General features: G+C 41.7%; 2 protein-coding genes across 5 annotated transcripts in view; both read left to right on the top strand.

The window, feature by feature from the left end:
* Positions 1 to 13,552, top strand: part of LOC131690241 (protein sarah) — a 28,860-nt gene extending 15,308 nt beyond the window's left edge. Inside the window, exon 2 of the mRNA XM_058975839.1 lies at positions 554 to 13,552. Within this exon, the coding sequence (XP_058831822.1) occupies positions 607 to 1,371 (765 nt within the window). The 5' untranslated portion in view covers positions 554 to 606 and the 3' untranslated portion in view covers positions 1,372 to 13,552. The remainder of the gene's footprint in view (positions 1 to 553) is intronic.
* LOC131690239 (spectrin alpha chain) overlaps positions 1 to 20,787 on the top strand; it is a 46,208-nt gene that overhangs the window by 15,320 nt on the left and 10,101 nt on the right. For 2 of the 4 annotated variants that reach the window (XM_058975833.1, XM_058975834.1), the window contains exons 2-4: positions 13,859 to 13,953; positions 14,021 to 18,051; positions 18,370 to 18,411. In XM_058975833.1, coding sequence (XP_058831816.1) covers positions 14,065 to 18,051; positions 18,370 to 18,411 — 4,029 coding nt within the window. In that variant the 5' untranslated portion in view covers positions 13,859 to 13,953; positions 14,021 to 14,064. The remainder of the gene's footprint in view (positions 1 to 13,858; positions 13,954 to 14,020; positions 18,052 to 18,369; positions 18,412 to 20,787) is intronic. The other 2 variants (XM_058975835.1, XM_058975836.1) reach the window with 1 other exon arrangement.

Genomic DNA, 20,787 nt, shown 5'->3' on the forward strand with positions numbered 1-20,787 from the left:
TTCACTGGGAAAGGTGGAGGTAACATGCTGTGCTTAGAGAACGCTCGACGGTATCATCGGCTTTCGCACACGACTTCGATGTTTATTCCCGCGTTAAGGTTCAACTCAAAATGTGACAAACGTCAGCCATGTTGTGTTGTGTATTTTATTCTTATCATATTGTTAAGCAAAATTAGTTCGTCTTGTTAGAGCATTGTTTAAATTTTTCTGAATGCCAATTACCTGTAAACATTCTACAATAGTAAATTCAACCTTAAGAATTGTATTTTCAATAAGGTTTTAATTTACCGCGATCGAAAGCCGAAGAAAATCATCATCGCCTTCTCAATTCCCCATCCTTTGGTGAAATCCTAAATAAAAAAGAAAATCAAAATTTATTTTAGTATTTCGATTACACTCGACGTTGGGATCACCTACTCATTCCCGTTTGCAAGTTTGTGTTGCCCCACACCTCCAACCTATCAAGTTGTTAGTTGTAAATCTGACTGGCTCCTCTTTACCTTTCTTTCTCTCGCCTATGAATATTTATCAAAACGACGGGCACCACCACAAGACGTAACCCCAACTGACACAGAAACGCAGGTGAGCGCAGTTTCCTTTGCCACAATGGCGCAACCAGCTGCTGGCGAATTTGATGCCAGCACCCCGCCGGACGAGAACTTGTTCATTAATCCGACCGATGGCCTACCGAACGACCATCCGGCACTGCCTAGCGCATACGACTCGGACAGCGAAACCAATCCGGCGGACGACGATCTGCTGGTTGACCTGCCGACGTCCATTATCGTTACCAACATCCATTCGGAGGTGTTTGCCAGTGAGGAGCTGAAGGCTCGCTTGGAGGAGCTGTTTAAAAACTTTTCCGAAAACACCACCTTCCAGTGGCTGAAAAGCTTCCGCCGACTGCGGGTCAATTACGACACGGCAATCGCTGCCGCGAATGCTCGCATCCGGCTGCATCAGTATCCGTTCGGGAATTCAGTAATCACGTGCTACCTGGCCCAACCGGTAACGCCGGTTTCGAACGTTAATCTGAAACCTCCGGCACCGGTCAAGCAGTTCCTTATCTCACCGCCTGCTTCTCCGCCAGCCGGTTGGGAACCGGCGGCGGAAAATGAACCACTGATTAACCATGATCTGCTCGCGGCGCTGGCAAGTTTGACTCCGGGCGAGATACACGAGCTTCATGCCCAATCGGATAAACATCCGGGCATTTATGTGCACACGCCGCGGCTTAGTGAAGAGGACGATGAGTTGAATAACAAATCCTCGGTTGGCAGCAGTTTCGAGGAGGACGAAGATGGGAACAGTGTACCGCGGAAGGGTCGTATCGTGCAGACACGCTGCCCGGAGCGACAGAATTCGACCTAATGTGGGGCACGAGCTGTGCCGCGTCGGGTGTTTTAGATAAGCCGTGCTTTGTTATGAGCTAAAATTTGTTTTGTTTAGTTGTTCCGTGTGTTCACCTGCTACGTGCCGTGAGTTAGATTGAGCAGAGGTCCATTAGTTAGTGCAGTGTCGATCGGTTTTTAATAATGTCTGCTCGAGAAGTAAATTTTTAATTCTAGTGGCGGTGAGCAATGAGTATTGTGTATGTAAATAAATGTGTAAATATGAATTGAATTCAGTTGCCTGTTGTGCATGTATATATCTACTAAGTTTGGAACACCGAGAATATTATGTTTTATAAAATTTGTACTGTTTTTTGTATCTTTCTGCAGCTGAAAAGTCCATTAAGGAATGAAAAATGGTAAAAGGGCACTGAGATAGTAACATTCACAACATATTCTTCAAAACTTTTGAAAACAACAACAAAACTAAGCAAAATATAGCATAGTACAGATGATGGTCAAAAACTGGGCAATCCAGAAACAATATGTTTTGAACTTTGCAATGGATATTTTTTCGGAGACTGTTAGCAGGTCGTTTCATGTCGGTATTTTTTAATTATTTTTTCAATATTCCAATGCATTTATATCATATTTATTACATTTTCAAGTCTCCATTTTTAAATTCTGTAATATACAGTCTAGTTGTACCGTGATGTCTGGAAAGGCATTAGCGATAAAAAACAACAAGGTCTGACTGTCACGATGTTTTTCTTATTCGAAATAAAGTTCAAAGACAGTTTTGACTTTTAACCCTTAAATGCATGGAACTCATTTTTCCTTGGTACTCATTTTTCTGGTTGGATTCAATCTATACCTCTTGTTAAGGCTTTATATCACGGTATCCGGTATGTTGCTAAATCGTCGCTGTTGTGCTATCTTATGACAAGCGCCATTTAGCACATTTCGAGAAAAACGATTTTTAAAGTTTGAGATTGAATATCTTGAAACTTATAAATGGTATAAATAATCCAAAGAAGACAATTGATGCTTCTATCTGTTCTGCATTAATCTCTCAAATATTACGAAGATCGGTTGACTATGTTGCGAGTTTTTACTATGAATGTAAACAAAAGTCGCACTCACACGTGTCATAGGCGTGTATTGATGACAAAATTTGTATGATGTGTCATAATCGTGCATGGAAAATTTTCCATAGAAAAAAATCATCACTTTTTAACTTTTATTCATATTCTTGGGTTCATATGGTCTATAAACATTCGGTGAAATGCATTTTAAAGGAAATGAGTCAGGGAATCTAGAAAAAATGGTTTTTCTCGATTACAGTGTTGCCAAATATATTTTATTTCCAGTTCAAAATTAAAACTGTGTTTTTCTCACAACTCGTATAATTTTCTTTCGAAAATGTTTATGCCATTGTGTTCCTCAGACATTTTCACACATAAAACCGTCTAAAACTTCAATATAACTGAGCCAATCCCAAGATATAGTGATTTGAAGCAAAAAACTCACAATTTCTTATCATGTTTCTAGCTATATCTAAGTAACCAAGCAGAATTTCAAAATTCTGAAAACGCCACTTTGTAGAGATTTTTCAAACAAGTAATGTGGCATATCTAACTCAGTTTACCCCAAAGTGGCGTTTGTCATAAGATAGCACAACAGCGACGAAATGGCAACAGTATGGGTTCAAGTTTAATTTTGAAGATCAGAAAAAATATTAGCGACCTTGGAACGTCATTGATTGCATAGTAAACATACCGCTATGTTTTCCCGCGACAGATTTTTTATTTCGCGAATTGTAAAAAAATCATGCCATATTTTAGGCGGTAATTTCAACATCAATGTAATCCGGATGAATGGCCTTGAAGGACCCCAACTAAACAAGCAGATAAACTTCAATGCAATCAATGACGTTTCGAAGTCGCCAATGTTATTTTCTTGGTTTTCAAAATTAAAATTTAAAAGTTAAAACAAGTAGGTTCAAAATAAAATATGAAAATTCAAATTCTACATACTTTGCAATTTATTCCCCAAAAAGAGCTTATTTTTAGGCCTCGCGGTAGAGAACCCCATTAACCAATAAAATTTTGAATACCAATCGGTTGATTAGATTTTAATTTTTTTGTGGAAGTCATTTAAAAAATTGGTTCGAATTCCAGTATGGACAGCAAAAAGCCTCTTTGAATTTCAAATCGGGTTGTTATACCTAATCCATATGAGACACTTTCCTATACGTCGTAAAAGTGCTGTACCTGAATTGTCAACCTTAGACCGCCATTATCGCAACGAACAATTCATTATTATTATTTGTATGTATGTATTTGAAAAGTTTGGTTGATTCACTTGTTAGAGGTTTGTTCGTTAGTGTCTAAAACTAACTAAATGTCACGATGTAATGCTAACCACACAGGTTGACCCCAAGAACTGGTTTTGTTCGGGGTTTCCCCATGGCTCTTTCTGATGGAATATTGCGATGTATTGTGCAGGAGTAGTCTTACCATGAACATCGATAAGTTTGCACCTATGTACAAAATTTCGTGCACGCGTTCAACCTCAAACTTGTTTTGCCTTTGTGGACAGGTTCGCCTCGAACACCGAATCCAAGCAAACGATGTGTAAACTTAGGTTTAAACACCGTGTACGTACACTGTGCGTACACAAGAAAGGCACACACAAAACAGAATGAGTCAACACTAGTGATGATGAGTGATAGAAAGAGAAAACTAGTGTCAAGAACCTGTGTGTACGAACACCGCGTACGTACATGGGTTTCGGTTGTGTAGACGAACATGTGTACGTGTTTTGGTACGCATTGGCGCGTTCGAGTTTGCACACGAAATGTGGATTTAAGATGAGCACAGAACTAGAGCGAACATGGTGTTCGATGTTCATTTGGGAAGTCAGTACAGGAGCACTTATTGTCGCGCTTGTAATAAAATCTCACATTGCGCGCGTCTGAAAGGCGCATCAAATATAGCAGCAGTTGCTCCGCCAGCCGATTTCACTGGAGCCACTAGGCAATGAGACAGTCGAACATAACTGAACTGAAGGAGTGATAAGAAGTCTCTATTGCAAATGAGGGTCTTCTCTTGCATCGTTTGTTTATTTTTCTACCTGCTGTGTGCTTTTCGAAAGCTGCACGGAATAAGCTTCATATGAATTCATATGGGCGGCTGTCACGCGCCTATCTGAATTGAGCTTTCATATAATCGCATATCGAGCGATTATCCTGCAAGACACAGTATCACAGTATGTTGCGCATTATGCGAGCACCTCTCCTTTTCACCATATTGATACTTTCTCGATCTATTAAACGACCTACACTGTCATATGTGTTAGTTGGTAACCGAGTGTTGGGCGGAATGGAATGGTACTAAATGTGAAATAAATATAATATTATTTCTTTTAAACTCATGTGAATACTGTATCAGGAAAATTCAAAAGATCTGTTTTAATAAACATAATGATTGTAAAATGGTGTTATATATGTAGAAATGCCATCCTGGTCAATTGCGAAACGCAACAACATTCCTCACGTGATGGAATTGGATATAGATGCCTTCTATGGATCTAATCAGCATTTTCTCTCACAGTAAATATTTTCATATTTACGTACAGATGCGCGAACCTTACAATCGTCAAGATCGATCGCATTGGTTTTAAGCTTCAAACAGTGTAGTGTTTGTGGAATCTTTCTTTCGGCATTCGCGCTGCATGTCCAGCCCACTGTAGTCTGCCATGTTTTATCAGTTTTTCGACGTTTAGTACGTTTATACGCTTTTTTAGATTTCGGTTATTTGATACGGCTTAATGCATTAGTTTAACTGAGCCGTTGGTCTTTTAGCATTTTCAATATGTAAATAAATAAATATGAACAAATCGAATTAATTTAAATGTCCATTCAATCGTGTCCACGATTTGCTACTTTACTTAGAGATTGAAGGTGTGCGTCGCGTCGACAATTTCAGGTAAAATCAGAAAGCGCGCCGGCGTGACGCCGGCGTTTTATCTGAAATCGGCGGCGCGGCGCACACCTCTACTAGAGATCTCCTTTCTTGGTGGAGTTCGCATATTGCTACTAAGCGATCAATTAGTTCCCCCCCCCCCTCTCTATCTGTGTTTCGACGTTGGCGGTAACGGCTGTTGATCTGGAGATAGCAGGCGAAGCACAGTGATCATAGAACTTTTTAAAAGCTTCTTGTGCTGGAGGATCTCTGTACGATTCTAACGCTTAAAGTTTATTTCCGATTTTCATATTCTAATCTATTTATAACGGGTTTTATGAAGCATGTTCTATCCTTGAGAATTTTATTTTCGGTCGCTCATATGTACACATGAGAATTGATATCGGCTCCTATTTAGGATTGAAAGTGCAGATAACAAGCAATAGGTTTGGTTACTCGCGTTCTTACAACACGAACGCCTTTGAAAATAGCTGGGATTTTTTTCCAAGTTTCAAACTTATTAGATTGACCCTTTCCGAAATTTGATATGACGAATGATAGACCACAAGGATCGATCGTGTGGTCTATCATTCGTAGAAACGGGAATCTTGATTCTAATATGTTATATGTTATGTTATGTCAATAGGAATTTTTTTTGCTGTTAACAAACGGAGCGATTTTTTGCATCTGGTTTGATTGATCGGGATGAGAAAGTATACTGAGGAAGTTTATACACTTGGCAAAGCTCGGGGCGAATCCGTCACCTCTATTGTGCCGCTAAGTATCTAGTGCAGAATTCTCTCAAACACACAAAGCACTCGATAGTCTTGTCTCCGGCAACGACCACTTTTTTGGCTGTACAGAGCAACAAGGAGTATCAGCGATATGGACCTTGCGGCTAACATCGCTATCACATGCAACTTGTACTGCAAGTCATGTGAACTCGTCGACATCATCGTACTGTATTCCATTCATTTCCATCTCAAAAGCAACACCTTCCAACTGCCTGTAAGTTTTTATAGTCAGTAAGATTCCCGTCTTGAAAGGCGCTTAACATTTTTTTTTTAAATTTGCAAAACAATTCTCAGTTTTAATATTTTACTGGAGTCAATCGCAGAACGGTGAAAGAATCTTTATATGCGCAATGCTGTTTCAGACTAATATTGTGTAGAATATCTCAAAATAATCTTTTTCGCAATATTATTTTAAAACTTCATTGCGCATTTAAAGATTCTTTCACCATTCGGCGATCGACTCCAATCCAATGATGTCGTCCGTGAAGCCAAGATAATTCCATTTTTGCACACCACATTATGGTCTCGTATCTTTGAGCGCTATATTAAACAAGTTAGAAAGCGTATTACAATTCTTCAATCCATCTATTACGATGAGGAGAAAATGGACCCAATGGATATTCCACTAGGATTCGGCTAGCTCGTTTTCCCTGTTCTTTTCATTCCGTTGGCCGGTTTTTTAGGATCTAAAGTCACTCCGGCAGCATAGTCGGATGTCTCTCCGGTTATACTGACATTTGATTTTGATCCATCCAGCGTCAGCTTAATCAGACCTGTGTCATGTTTAAACATAAATCTCCCGGAATTTATTGTGTTTCACTGAATCGTACACTGCTTTCAAATCCCCTAACAAATGATGAGTTCGCAAGATGAATTCCTGAAATTTATCCAGGATTTATCACTGGGTAAACAACTGATCCATCCAGATGTTGAGCATCCTTTTCGATTTGGAATTCCGCTAAAAGGCACAGTCTGCTAAACAGATCACACGAGAGAACCTTTGAGACGTTAATGAAGTTTGTTATCCACCGATAATTATCACGCAGTGGATTGCTTCGAACAGCCGGTCCGAATTTTAGCAGTTCGATTGGGATTACGTTCTTCCCAACGGTCTTAGGTCCTTTTTTTAACTTTCGAATAGCCTCATCTGGGACAGTTTTTCCAACATCATTAATCCTTATTCCAATTGGTCGGTGTTAAATCAGACCGGACTAAGTAGCAAAACATTAAAAAATGGGATAATGATAGCACTGGATAAAGAATTTCGTCAGCTACATCCGACTTCTGGCAGATTTGAAATATGTAACAATAAACAAGAGTTGTGGCAAAAACTAATTTCCAATCATAATGTAAAGGATGCTGCGATTAAAACTTTAAACTCGTTTTTCTCGAAATCAATATTTTGTCACTTAGTCCGCTCTGACTTAACACCGACCAATTATGCTTTCTCTATTTGTTGGTCCGTTTACTAATAACTCGGAGGGATCCCTCGATCTGTCAGCCGCTCTCGTGCGATTTGTCTGATTCCCGTACCGGTGGTGGACGTGTAACCGCTACAAGCATTCAGTTTCTAGCTACTGTTTGGCACGCACTCGAACCACCCATTCCGCTGCTGTCCGCGTGCAATACCCAGTGGCTTGGTTGTTGTACTACCCTGCTGCCGCCTTCTAGTCGGCTGTCACGCTGCTTTAGGGTTATCCCTAGTTTGTCGCTCTTCGTTTCGTTCGTCGAGCTGCTCGGCATCATCCTTAACCGACATTCTCTGTATACTCAGTCGCATGGTTCTCGTACTAGAATAGTACTGGAAATTTTCTTCTAGCCACTAGGTGACCGGATTGTGAAAATAGCGCCCCGGGTAGTAGTCAGACATGACGTTCGGTTATCGGAAGGGTCTGGCTCAATGGCTTCGGAGAAATGTCGACCCTCTATCAAAACATGGTTGATTTGGAAGTACGTTTTACTATTCACGCCGGACATTTCTCCAGGTGTGTTTCTGAATATATTTTCTTGCAAAATAGGGTCTACTATGATAATCATACTTTTGACTGCGGCAAAATTGATCAACTGTTTCAGTTGGTGGTTTAGTCGAAGCTCTCTTTTAAAATAACTGAACAAGAATGCTTCTCTTCCGACCATTCACATCATTGGGTCTGTCGGCGCATGTGCGTTGATTAGGCTATAGTTGAAGAACTTGCCGTAACTTGTAGATATGGTCACTAACCGATCACCATCTGACGATCCGTCGCTGCTGCTTATCACGCATTATCAATCCCATTCCATGCTCTCCTTCTCGTTGTCACTGTACTGTAGGTACTTGAACGAGGTTCACCTAGTTGGGTTGAATTTTTATTCGTCCAGGCCGCCCCTTCGAACATCCGGAAGGGCAGTAATCTGCACTTGCACTTTTTGCAGCTCTCGAGCAAGCAAGGATTCAACTATCGAGCTCTCAATTAGCTATGTCCATTGCTGATTGCTCCATTCTGTATCTTTATTTACATTTATCGGTGTTGTTTGCAGGGCCGTCGAATGGTCTTTTGGCGCCCTTGGCGAAGTTTAAGTTTTGCGCCCCATTGATGTTAAGGTTCTAGTGAAACATTTTTCAGCCTATTTCGGGCAAAGCCATCAATATAGAGCGCCAACAAAACACTAAACTTTTGTCCAATTTTAAGGTCACTGCACATTTGTCTGTAGTATCATTCGAAAGCAGGTGTATGAAGGTAATGGATGGAGCATTTTTTCGGGAGACTTTGTGAAATGGATTGATGCTAGGTAGCTGAAGGCGACAAACGAAGGAGTGTCCCGGGAGACTGAACGTGCCGATCGGTTTACTAAGCAGAATACTTCATTAGGGAAATTCCGCCGTTGTTATACAACATTCCGAGAAATTTATGTGAATAAACCGCTACATGTATTTACGATCGTCGGAAACTTATAGATATACCGAATAATCCAAATTCCAAAAGATTCGACCGAAGTTCCTTCGTTTTTGATTGTCTCTAATTTTATGTAAATGCCAGCCGCAAATCATGAATTGTATATTAATTAAATCAGTTGACGTTAGTTGTTTGAAGGCGATAAAGGGAGCATCTGTTTAGGAGACTGTTTATTAAAACCAGTATACTGAGGAGACATTTTTTTAGGAACTGAAACTTGGTTGGTAGATTGTAGATTATGGTGAATATCATTAGATTTAGGGAAAATTGCCATTACAAGTGTCGTCACGATATGCCGTTTATGTGGTTGACATTACCTAACCGCCCTTGATCTATTACTGAGAAAGGTTTGTACACACTTTTCGTGCCAGTTGCTAAGAAAATCGGTGACATGACTATCGAGTGAAGATAGGTTTTCGGACTTGTCTTACAATTTATTATATCTCGTAATTTCTGTCTTTTCCTTCGCTTTTCCTTAGTTACCGATTTGTTTCGGGCTCTAGAATATAAGTAAACTTATATTCCTACCTGATGGTAAAATGAATATCGAATAAGATTCGTCATCGAAGTTTAAAATCATACACATTGAATTCGGTCAGACCATATCTGATCTTCTTTCGGATCAAACATAATCCACTAATTTTCTAAACATTTCTGATGCAGAAATATTCAGCGGTGACAGATATTTCGATTTCGGCCAAATAAGCTCTGAATTATAATATTTAGCCAAAAGCAAGCAAATGACGTTACTTGCGACAAATCATTCGTAAAGGCCAACCGCGTCTACATACTCGCGCGCAAAGTTGAGATCGATGGTGTGGTCACCGATTCAAGGTTGTCTTAAGTGTACCTGATGAAGCATGGGGTTGGCTGTTTCATTGTTCCAGTAGACGGGTCGGGTTAAAATAGTTTGCCACTTAACCTTCCGGCAGTTGCGCTAGTGCACTGAGTGCACGCTGCTCTGATAATCTAGCGAAATCGTCTTAGGGCACCAGTGGCTGCTCGTTCAGTGGGCCATAAGCGCGACTTCCGGAGGGTTTAAACTCGTATCGGGTGAGCTTTTGCGAGACTTCTTTGCTTTTAATAATTTATTTTTCTTCAAGGATCGTCTGCTTGAATCGCGCATCGTGCATTGCGGCATTGAACTAAATACAATCAAATGGGTCACTGCTGAAAAGTGTGATTAGTGGTGGGTTCCATGATGTCTCACCAAGCCCGCGTACAAATAGCGTTCGACAGATCTACCGTTCCCTTGGAAGACTTTTCTTTGGCAGAAATACTAAAAATACTACGCAACTCACCACAACAAATCATTATACTCTCTTGGCTCAGGAATAATGTGCCTATGACGATGGCCATGTGGGGACGTCTGTTACTGCTCTTAAAAACTATATGACCTTTGGTGGAGTCTCAGTTATACACCCTTTGGCTTTATTATTCAGTTCGACTTTCTAATAATAATTAATGTGTACCTGGAACTGGTACAGTGCAAATTCTTTGGTTGGGCCACGACTGCGCCAACCAGCGAATCGTATCCGGTAATTGGAGCAACTGGCAAAAATTACACGAGGTAAACGCTGATTGTTTTCTTTCGATAAAAAAAAACAAGTTGGCTGTTTCATCCCAGTTTAAAGTTGATTTGTGTGATAAAGTATGTAGTGCTTTTTGCGATTAATTACTTTTTTGAATAGTTGCTTCACATAAAACAGGATGGATACGCCGCCGGAAAAAAGCCAATCAAGCGCAAGCATACTACGTTACCATTAGCTAAAAATCATTTGAGAATATGATTGAATACATCAGAGATGACCCACAAAAAGTTATCAAGTAACTCACAACGACATAAACTAATTGATGCTGAATGGCAGAAGCGCAGCATCTAACACATTTATGTCATTAAAAATATTCCGGAATATGGATGCTACAAAATAAAATTCCATTAGATTTCAAAGTATGTTTTTTAATAGATCGCCACAGAAATCAACCAATGAGCCCCTTGAAATCGATGACTTTCAAACGTCAATCACTTTTTGACTTTCAGCGGACACCCAACTAACGAACACCCCAACTAGTGAACTCCCAATTAACGAATTTGCGCTGTACTCTTATCAAGAGTAATTTTATTTATTATCTTTACTTATATTATAAAGCAGATCAAGATTTCAGCGCCCTCCTCAGGTGGGCGCCCTTGGCGGAGATCAACCCTGCCAACTGCACGCTACGGGTCTGGCTGTTTGTTGAAGATTCGGCATGCCGCCTTAGTAGGACTACGATACATAGTCTCATGAAGGGGTAGCCATCTTGAATGTAGCTGACCAGACACCACATTTGGAGACTTTTTTTTCGTTACGTCCATCTGCAAATGAGAGCCCTCTTTGTTCGCTTTCGATTATTACTGCAAAATCACATAATTTTTCGAACATTTATCAGTATGTTTCCAAAGACCAAGGTTTTTACCAGCTTATTTCGCAAACAGTTGAGGGTAAATCAGAAAGGTCCGTCTCTATTGTAGATTGGACCTATTGAAAAAAACAGCCTCCAAATGTGGTGTCTCGTCAATTTTATTCATCTGCCACCCATTTCGGAATAGACGCTGTTTTGAGTCTCTCCTAACATGAAGAATGGATCTTTGATACACTCCTTTCCTGTCAGCATACGACCGAAGAACTCAGTGAGTTTGGTTAGCTCCCAATAAAAGTTTTGCTTGAAATGATTAGATTAACTGAACGTAAATTTTGGATGCAGAAATTGAATTTGCGCTTTACGCCTGGAAAAATAAAAAATCGCTCCACAGTAAAAACGGAAAAGTCGAGGTTATAGTACTGACTAACAGACATAACACTCAAAAACAAAACTTCGTCCGCTTAAACGGTCATTTCAAATATATGTGTAGTTGGGACTGTGGCCACATAGAAATTATGGTGCCACTGACATATGAACAAGCATATGGGGGACAGACCACTAGTGAAAAATTGTTCCCAAACCTGAGGGGTAACCCACCAGTAAATGAGTGTTTGGGACTGTGAATAAAAGGGGGAGCTAGTGTTCTGGGAAAATTGTCGGATCGATGTTTTTTGAGGGAATTTCCTCATAGTGTTTTGTCTGTTAGTCTGTGGTTATAGTGTCCACAAAAGAAAAACTAAGAGTCGTTGTTTCTATTCCTTCTATGGTGATCTTTTCTTTACTGGTTTCCAGAAATCAGAAATAGAAAGCAAATTGAAATTTTGATTAATGGTCATCAATCCAATTTCAGCATAAAAAGAATGAAGTACTGATGACGTGTATGAGTTTAGTCGAGACAAAAAAATATGCATAACCAACACAACCTACAATCTGCCGTTGAATGCAGTAACGTTAGTCAAGATTCCCGTGAAGATTAACGATGACAAAACCAAGGTGCGACCTCACAATCTAGCGCAATATCCTAAATCAGGATCCATTACACGAAACGATTTGTTACAATACGTTGAAGTGAATGCAGTGACGTTTGAAACTAGGAGAAACTTCTTCCCACATATTGCCAACGAAGTTCGTGTGGTGAAAATGGTATCAGTTTGACCTACTTTTTCCAACAATTTCACCAAAGTCTTCAAAATTTCAATGAAAAGCGTTTTCATATTATTTTCTAAATTTCATGTGGTTTATTTGAAATGTCAGATTATTATCGTTGTCATTATATAAGGAACATTTTACTGCTCTTTTGTGGTCATGCGTCCTAAAAGATCTTTTGCACAGTCGCTGAATCAAACCGATGATCCACCAATATTTCCCTTTTATCTTAGTTATCTTATGATTGAAAGAGGTCGACGCCAATAATGCAGACTTTTTTTTTCCAAGATTGAGACACCATTCTAAATATTCCAGCATTTTCAAAATGCGTCAAATACTTAATTTATTTTGAAGTCCTCTTTGTATCACTACGGACTGGTCTTGTCGCTCTTTGGATAAACCACTCTTCTTGGTCAGTTTTTTAATGAACTCCATCAATTCATTCGAAGTTGCCCAGTAACCATCTTCTGTTGTGCTACGCAAAGCGTCGTAGCGCAAAACCTAGGGATCATACATCCACAGTAATTTAATAGTGCATAAGCGAATAGCAAGCAACCCGCTCGAAATGGAAACCAAAAATACAATGAAACCCAATCTGCAGTAGCTGTAGTATTGTGACTTTAGTGTGACACGGTAGTTGTGAAACGAATCTCGCTTGCCTCGTAGGAAAAAAATGTAGTATTTAGGGGGTCCTAAAAAGTGAATCTACCTTAGGTGATATCGTTTCAATCGAAATGGCAAAATGTCAAGTGAGAGGACAGAAAATAGAGACCTAAAGGTTCCAGCGGAACCACTTAGTAATTGTTACACTAGTGAGAGCTATATTTGAAATTCAAATCAATTGTTTGATACGGCGAGATTATTTATACAGACGAAAAATAAAATCAATGTCAAACAGAAATATATAAAACATTACAATATTGAATACTGTATACCGTATTTGTCAATAAAGTTTCATATAGATTTAAAGTTTCCAGTCACTGGCACTTACAATTCCTCTGGCATTCCGAAAAAAATCCCGTACGAGAACTAATATCGATTTTTCATAGCACCTTCATTGTTTCATTTTCTTTGTGGTGGTATCGGTAGCAAGCAGCAAACGAAATATGATATAGCTTAGAAAGTGGTCTATCTTCTACCGTGTATTCATTATCGATCACCGTGTATTGAATGAAAGTGAAAGCAAGTTAATTTTTTTCTATTAGCCAACGATACACAGCAAGGCTTCATTTTTTACCACCCTGAAGAAATTTAGCACATTGCTCACGTTTCTGTGCACGTTGCAGGGCCTATTTAGGACAGCGAGCGAAACGGCAATAACAGAAGGACGAATTAGACATAACATACTGCGGATAAAGTTCAAAACTAGTACTAACGAGAGGTAGGTGGTACACTTTTACGAATTGCACACGACATCACGTTTAACAACGGTTCATTTTTCCCCACAGGCTAATTAACAACTCTGAAAATAAATCGACTGTGAAGATCAATCATGGAGCAATTTACCCCCAAGGAGGTAAAGATCCTCGAAAGTGCCGAGGACATTCAGGAGCGCCGTGAGCAGGTGCTCAATCGCTACAATGAGTTCAAGGTGGAAACGCGCCACAAGCGCGATAAGCTGGAAGACTCGCGTCGTTTCCAGTACTTCAAGCGTGATTCGGACGAGCTGGAAAGCTGGATCCACGAGAAGTTGCAGGCCGCTTCGGAGGAGAGCTATCGTGATCCGACCAATTTGCAGGCTAAGATCCAGAAGCATCAGGCGTTCGAGGCCGAGGTGTCTGCGCATAGCAATGCGATTGTGGTGCTGGACAACACCGGACAGGAGATGATCAATCAGCAGCACTTTGAATCGGTTGTCATCCAGCACCGGCTGGATGAGCTGCATCGGCTGTGGGAGCTACTGCTGTCCCGTTTGGCCGAGAAGGGCATGAAGCTGCAGCAGGCGCTGGTGTTGGTTCAATTTTTGCGCCACTGCGAGGAAGTCATGTTCTGGATCAAGGACAAGGAAGCATTCGTGACCGCTGACGAGTTTGGCCAAGATCTGGAGCATGTGGAAGTGTTGCAGCGCAAGTTTGACGAATTCCAGAAGGACATGGCTTCGCAGGAGTATCGCGTAACCGAAGTCAATGAATTGGCTGATAAGTTGTTGTCCAATGGACACCCGGAGCGGGATACCATCACCCGTAGAAAGGAGGAATTGAACGAGGCCTGGCAACGTTTGAAACAACTGGCCATCTTGCGTCAGGAAAAACTTTTCGGAGCACACGAAATTCAACGTTTCAACCGCGATGCTGACGAGACCGTCGCATGGATAGCGGAGAAAGATGTTGTTTTGTCCTCGGATGACTATGGTCGCGACCTGGCCAGTGTACAGGCACTGCAGCGTAAGCACGAAGGTGTTGAACGTGATCTGGCTGCTTTGGAAGACAAGGTGGCAACCCTAGGAGCTGAAGCTGGACGCTTGTGTAGCATTCATGCCGACCACAGCGATCAGATTCGTGATAAACAGGCGGAAATTGCAGCATACTGGCAATCCCTAACCGCTAAAGCCAAGGAACGTAAACAGAAATTAGACGAATCCTACTTCTTGCACCGTTTCTTAGCTGATTTCCGCGATTTAGTTTCATGGATTAACGGCATGAAGGCCATCATTTCGGCCGATGAATTGGCTAAGGACGTTGCCGGAGCTGAAGCTTTGCTAGAACGCCATCAGGAGCATAAGGGTGAAATTGATGCCCGCGGTGATAGCTTCAAGGTTACTACCGAAGCCGGACGTCAGTTGTTGGAACGGGAACACTATGCTGCTGCTGAAGTTCAGGAGAAACTGGCCGCTTTGGAAAATGACAAGAGTTCGCTGTTGTCTCTGTGGGAAGATCGTCGCATCCTGTACGAACAGTGCATGGATCTTCAGCTATTCTACCGTGATACGGAACAGGCAGATACCTGGATGGCTAAGCAGGAGGCTTTTCTAGCCAACGAAGATCTCGGAGATTCGCTGGATTCGGTTGAGGCACTGATCAAGAAGCATGAAGACTTTGAAAAAAGTTTAGCTGCTCAGGAGGAAAAGATCAAAGCGTTAGATGTTTTCGCTACCAAACTGATTGATGGTCAACATTACGCTGCCGATGACGTCGCTCAGCGTCGTTCGATGTTGCTGGCTCGTCGTTCCGCTCTGCTGGAAAAATCCTCAATTCGTCGACAGCTGTTGGAGGATTCCAGTGCCTTGCAACAATTCGAGCGCGACTGCGATGAAACCAAGGGATGGATAAGCGAAAAACTCAAGTTTGCCACCGACGATAGCTACCTGGATCCTACCAATCTGAATGGAAAAGTTCAGAAGCACACCAACTTCGAACACGAACTGACTGCTAACAAGAGTCGCATTGAGGACATTACAACTAATGGACAAAATTTGATCGAAAAGGGACATTACGCGGCAGATCAGATCAATTCGCGTATGCAGGAGATTGTGACCTTGTGGGAATCACTGGTTCAAGCTTCGGACAAGAAGGGTTGCAAGCTGCAGGAAGCTTCCCAGCAGCAGCAGTTCAATCGTACCGTTGAGGACATCGAGCTTTGGTTGAGCGAGGTTGAGGGTCAGTTGATGTCCGAGGACTACGGCAAAGATTTAACCAGCGTGCAGAACTTGCAGAAAAAGCACGCCCTGCTGGAGGCCGATGTGATGGCTCATCAGGATCGCATCGAAGGAATCAAGGTCGCTGCTAATAAGTTTGTTGAGAGTGACCATTTCGATGCCGATAACATCCGCAACAAGGAAAGTGCACTGTCGAAACGGTATGGTGCACTGGCCTCTCCCATGTCAGAGCGTAAGCAACGCTTGTTGGATTCGCTGCAGGTTCAACAGCTATTCCGTGATCTGGAAGACGAAGCTGCTTGGATTCGTGAGAAGGAACCGGTGGCTGCTTCGACTAATCGCGGTCGCGATTTGATTGGAGTTCAAAATCTTATTAAGAAGCATCAGGCTGTTCTAGCTGAGATCAATAACCATGAAAATCGTGTCGTTGGAGTCATTGGTAATGGTGAGCAAATGCTGACCGAACAACCGTTTGCCACTGAAGACATCAAGCTGCGTCTGGATGCTTTGAAGGACCAATGGAATTCGCTGAAGGAAAAATCGAGTCAGCGCAAACAGGATCTCGAGGACTCACTGCAGGCGCATCAGTTTTTTGCCGACGCCAATGAAGCTGAATCGTGGATGCGGGAGAAGGAACCGATTGTTTCAAACCAAGATTACGGCAAGGATGAGGACTCTTCGGAAGCCTTGCTGAAGAAGCACGAAGCATTGGTTTCCGATCTGGAAGCTTTCGGTAATACTATACAGGCTTTGCAGGAGCAGGCAAAGAACTGTCGTCAGCAGGAGACTCCAGTTGTTGACATCACTGGAAAGGAATGCGTTATGGCATTGTACGATTATACCGAGAAATCTCCGCGTGAGGTTTCTATGAAAAAGGGAGACGTTCTGACTCTGCTAAACTCCAACAACAAGGACTGGTGGAAGGTTGAAGTAAATGACCGTCAGGGATTCGTGCCAGCAGCGTACATCAAGAAGATCGATCCAGGTCTAAGTGCCAGCCAGCAGAACCTGGTTGATGGCCACTCAATCGCTAAGCGTCAGGCGCAGATCAATAGTCAATATGACAATCTGTTGGCACTAGCCCATGAACGCCAAAACAAGCTGAATGAAACCGTTAAAGCTTACGTTCTAGTTCGTGAAGCTGCTGACCTGTCCACATGGATCAAGGACAAGGAAAGCCACGCTCAAATTAAAGACGTCGGCGAAGATTTGGAAGAGGTTGAAGTTATGCAGAAGAAGTTTGATGATTTCAACGACGATCTGAAAGCTAATGAGGTTCGATTGGCTAAGCTGAATGAAATTGCCGTCCAACTTACCTCGTTGGGTCAAACTGAAGCAGCTCTAAAGATCAAAACACAGATCCAAACGCTGAACGAAGAGTGGGCCACCCTTCAAACCATCACACAGGAGCGTGCCAGCCAGCTGGGATCTGCTCATGAGGTTCAACGTTTCCATCGGGATGTTGACGAAACTAAGGATTGGATTGCTGAAAAGGACAACGCCTTGACCAGTGATGATCTGGGCAAGGATTTGCGTGGCGTCCAAACTCTGCAACGCAAGCACGAAGGTTTGGAACGTGATTTGGCTGCGCTGCGCGATAAGATTCGTCAGTTGGATGAAACTGCCAATCGGTTGATGCAATCCCATCCGGACACTGCCGAACAGACCTATGCCAAGCAGAAGGAAATCAACGAGGAGTGGCAGCAGGTCGTTACCAAGGCTCAGCAGCGTAAGGAAAAACTGCTGGATTCGTACGATTTGCAGCGTTTCCTGAGTGACTATCGCGATCTGATGGCATGGATCAGCTCGATGATGGGGTTGGTCACTTCCGAGGAGCTGGCTAACGATGTCACCGGTGCGGAAGCTTTGATCGAGAGACATCAGGTGAGTTTATTGTTTGTCCGTATTTAATAATGGAAATTTTTCTTCAATTCCACTCGATATTTCATTCGTGATGATGTCCACAGATGTTTCCTTTGTCAGTGTTACCATTTTATTAGTGTTTATTTTATGATGTGTTCTGTTTTACACAACAACATCACTTCGAAACAGGACATCCTATTAAGTTTTGAATTGTTTTGTTTGTATCTACCAGAGGCAGTAGATAACTTTTGTTACCTTAGACTAGAAAACATATATACCTACCTATACACAATCGAATTCGAACTGCTATTCTAAATTGTACATTTCGATTCTCCGTAGAACCATCGCGCTGAAATTGATTTTCGTTACGGTATCCCACAGGTATACGTTCGAGTAAAGATTAAGCTCAACGCATTTAATTCAAACTATAATAATACTTTGTTGTAATTAACACAGAAAGTGTAAACACGCTTACAAGTCTATTGGTTGCTAATCCGATTCATTGTTTGTTCCATTTTTAACTAGTCAGTTTTTTTCCGTTTTAAACAAGATTGGCGCATTGAAAAAAATATGTTATTCCTAAGTTGCAAAATTTAATTAAACTTTTGGTCTTTGAAGTTGATTGGCAAGCTAAATTGATCTAAAATAAGCATTTTCGTTTTATTTCTGTCATTTAACCAGCGGAAGCAAACTTTACTCGTCCACTTACTGACAACACACTCATGTTACACTTATGTTTTGGTGTTAGCTCATGCAGTTATTTTTGTGTTTAGTCTAAGCAATTCATTTCCAGCATTTGGTTGAAAACTGAACTAACCGTGGTACAAACACCGCGATCCAAGGCTTTCGCCGGGGGTGGTAATCGACTGAAATACTCTGCAAACGTAGCGAAACTTCAATGTATTCTGACTTGAAATATTCTATTTAGAGGTTGAACTAATGATATCACATCTTGTAAAAACGCGGCAGTGACATTCTTCACTGTAATCGCTCTGATTTCAGTGACAAGTCCAACAGCAAAGCTTTCAAGATCGAGTTCGGTACAGTGTCAGAACCGTCTTCTGTCGGCAAATTTCTGATGTCTGTACAATGAATAATTTGCGTAGAAATAAGTGCAATTGATGATGTATGCGCTATCTAGATATTTCGTAGCGTAGCCGCATGGGCAAGACTACATGCTAGCGATGATTTTGGCCAGAGAATATATGGATTTATTCGTACATATTCGGCTATCGAGCAACGACAATCACACGTAATTGTGAACCACGACCTACATGCGACGAATTGGTCAGATCAATCTTAATCAATTTGGTCGAGACAACGCATGCACAATTGAGATCATGTATCCTTGTACCGCCATCTTGTCTGTTTGGTGGTATTCGTTGTATCAACACCAACAGACCCCTTGACCCCAATGCTGGTTCTTAGCCTAGTTACATTTAAGAATAGACAAAAACTTGTTTTTAACCGTATTGCTGGTCCAGTGGAAGTCAAATCCTGTGGCAATTCGAATGAAAATTCGTTTAACAGCGCAGTGGCGACCGTAGTTGGTTCTCCTAAATGGTAGTCAAAGGAGAGTGTTATTACGTAGTGCTCGATAGGGCTTGAAGATTCATGCGTTCTAGCATTATAGAGCAATCCACTCTGGCAGACAGAAGGCTCGAGACGAATCCGAATGCTGAGTGTGTATTAACTGGCGTCGGTATTCATGGCCCAGCAGTTGAAATCTGTTTCGCCATGGGAGATGTCGAAGTACGCAGCGTATGAAACGGTGTTAGATAGCTTCGATTCTGTCAATCCCGTTCTGATAGTACGGATTTCAATCAGCAGAACCACATTCTGACGTTGAGCAAACCAATGGGCAATAAAGCGATTTAAGACAGTATACGTCCCATAAGTTTTTTGCTTAGTGGCCTTTTGTGATTCGGCTTTTCGTAGTACTCCATGTGTGGAAGATTAACAAGTCTTGATGCCTTGTCCACAATGTATGAAATATGAAATTTGAACGTTAGTGCCGAGTTCAAGGTGACTCCGAGAGTTTTGTCGTGAGAGTGTCTTGGAATGCTTGAGTCGAACAATCGAAACCGACTCCACTATCTGGACCGTAGATAACGCTCCATCCAACGGTGAACTGAGACTAATGGCTTGACTTATAGCCCGACGAAAGGCATGATCAAAGAAAGACATCCTATTATCACTCTATCACTCAACCACCGGGGTCGCATACGATTTTTGTTGGCAAGCAGTGTTTTGGTACAGATTTCTTGGATGAATTGGTGAAGCTTGCTGTGAATATTTGCGGGCTCTGCTTCCCACTGCTCTAAAACTGCAAATGAACGAAACGATACTATCCGGACGGTATCTTCGAGCGTAGTCTTCATCGGGCTGGGTTAAGATAGCGAGCCCAACACTTGTATGAGGCCACGTACTCGACGTTGAACTCATACGTCAACAAGGCTCAGTGAAATGGACGATTTGCTGTGTAAATTGGGATTCACTTGGTTGAGCCGAAACCACGGGGGAGTTACCAAAATGTTTGGTCGAATATCATACAATGATACTTGATGTTTGCAAAAGCCCTTCGTTGTCTATACCTGTCTTATTTGAATGTGATTGCTCTTTGTGATCTTGGGGCCTACTGCACGACCTTGTTTAAAGCAATCATTGTTCGTCACTCCGAGATGAATGTAAAACGCTTCTGCTAAGACTTTTTGTTGAAAGCATGGTCGCATTCAGTTGCCTTATTGATCTTGGCAT

This window comes from Topomyia yanbarensis, chromosome 3 (assembly GCF_030247195.1).
Source record: "Topomyia yanbarensis strain Yona2022 chromosome 3, ASM3024719v1, whole genome shotgun sequence".
In the NCBI taxonomy this organism is placed as follows: domain Eukaryota; kingdom Metazoa; phylum Arthropoda; class Insecta; order Diptera; family Culicidae; genus Topomyia; species Topomyia yanbarensis.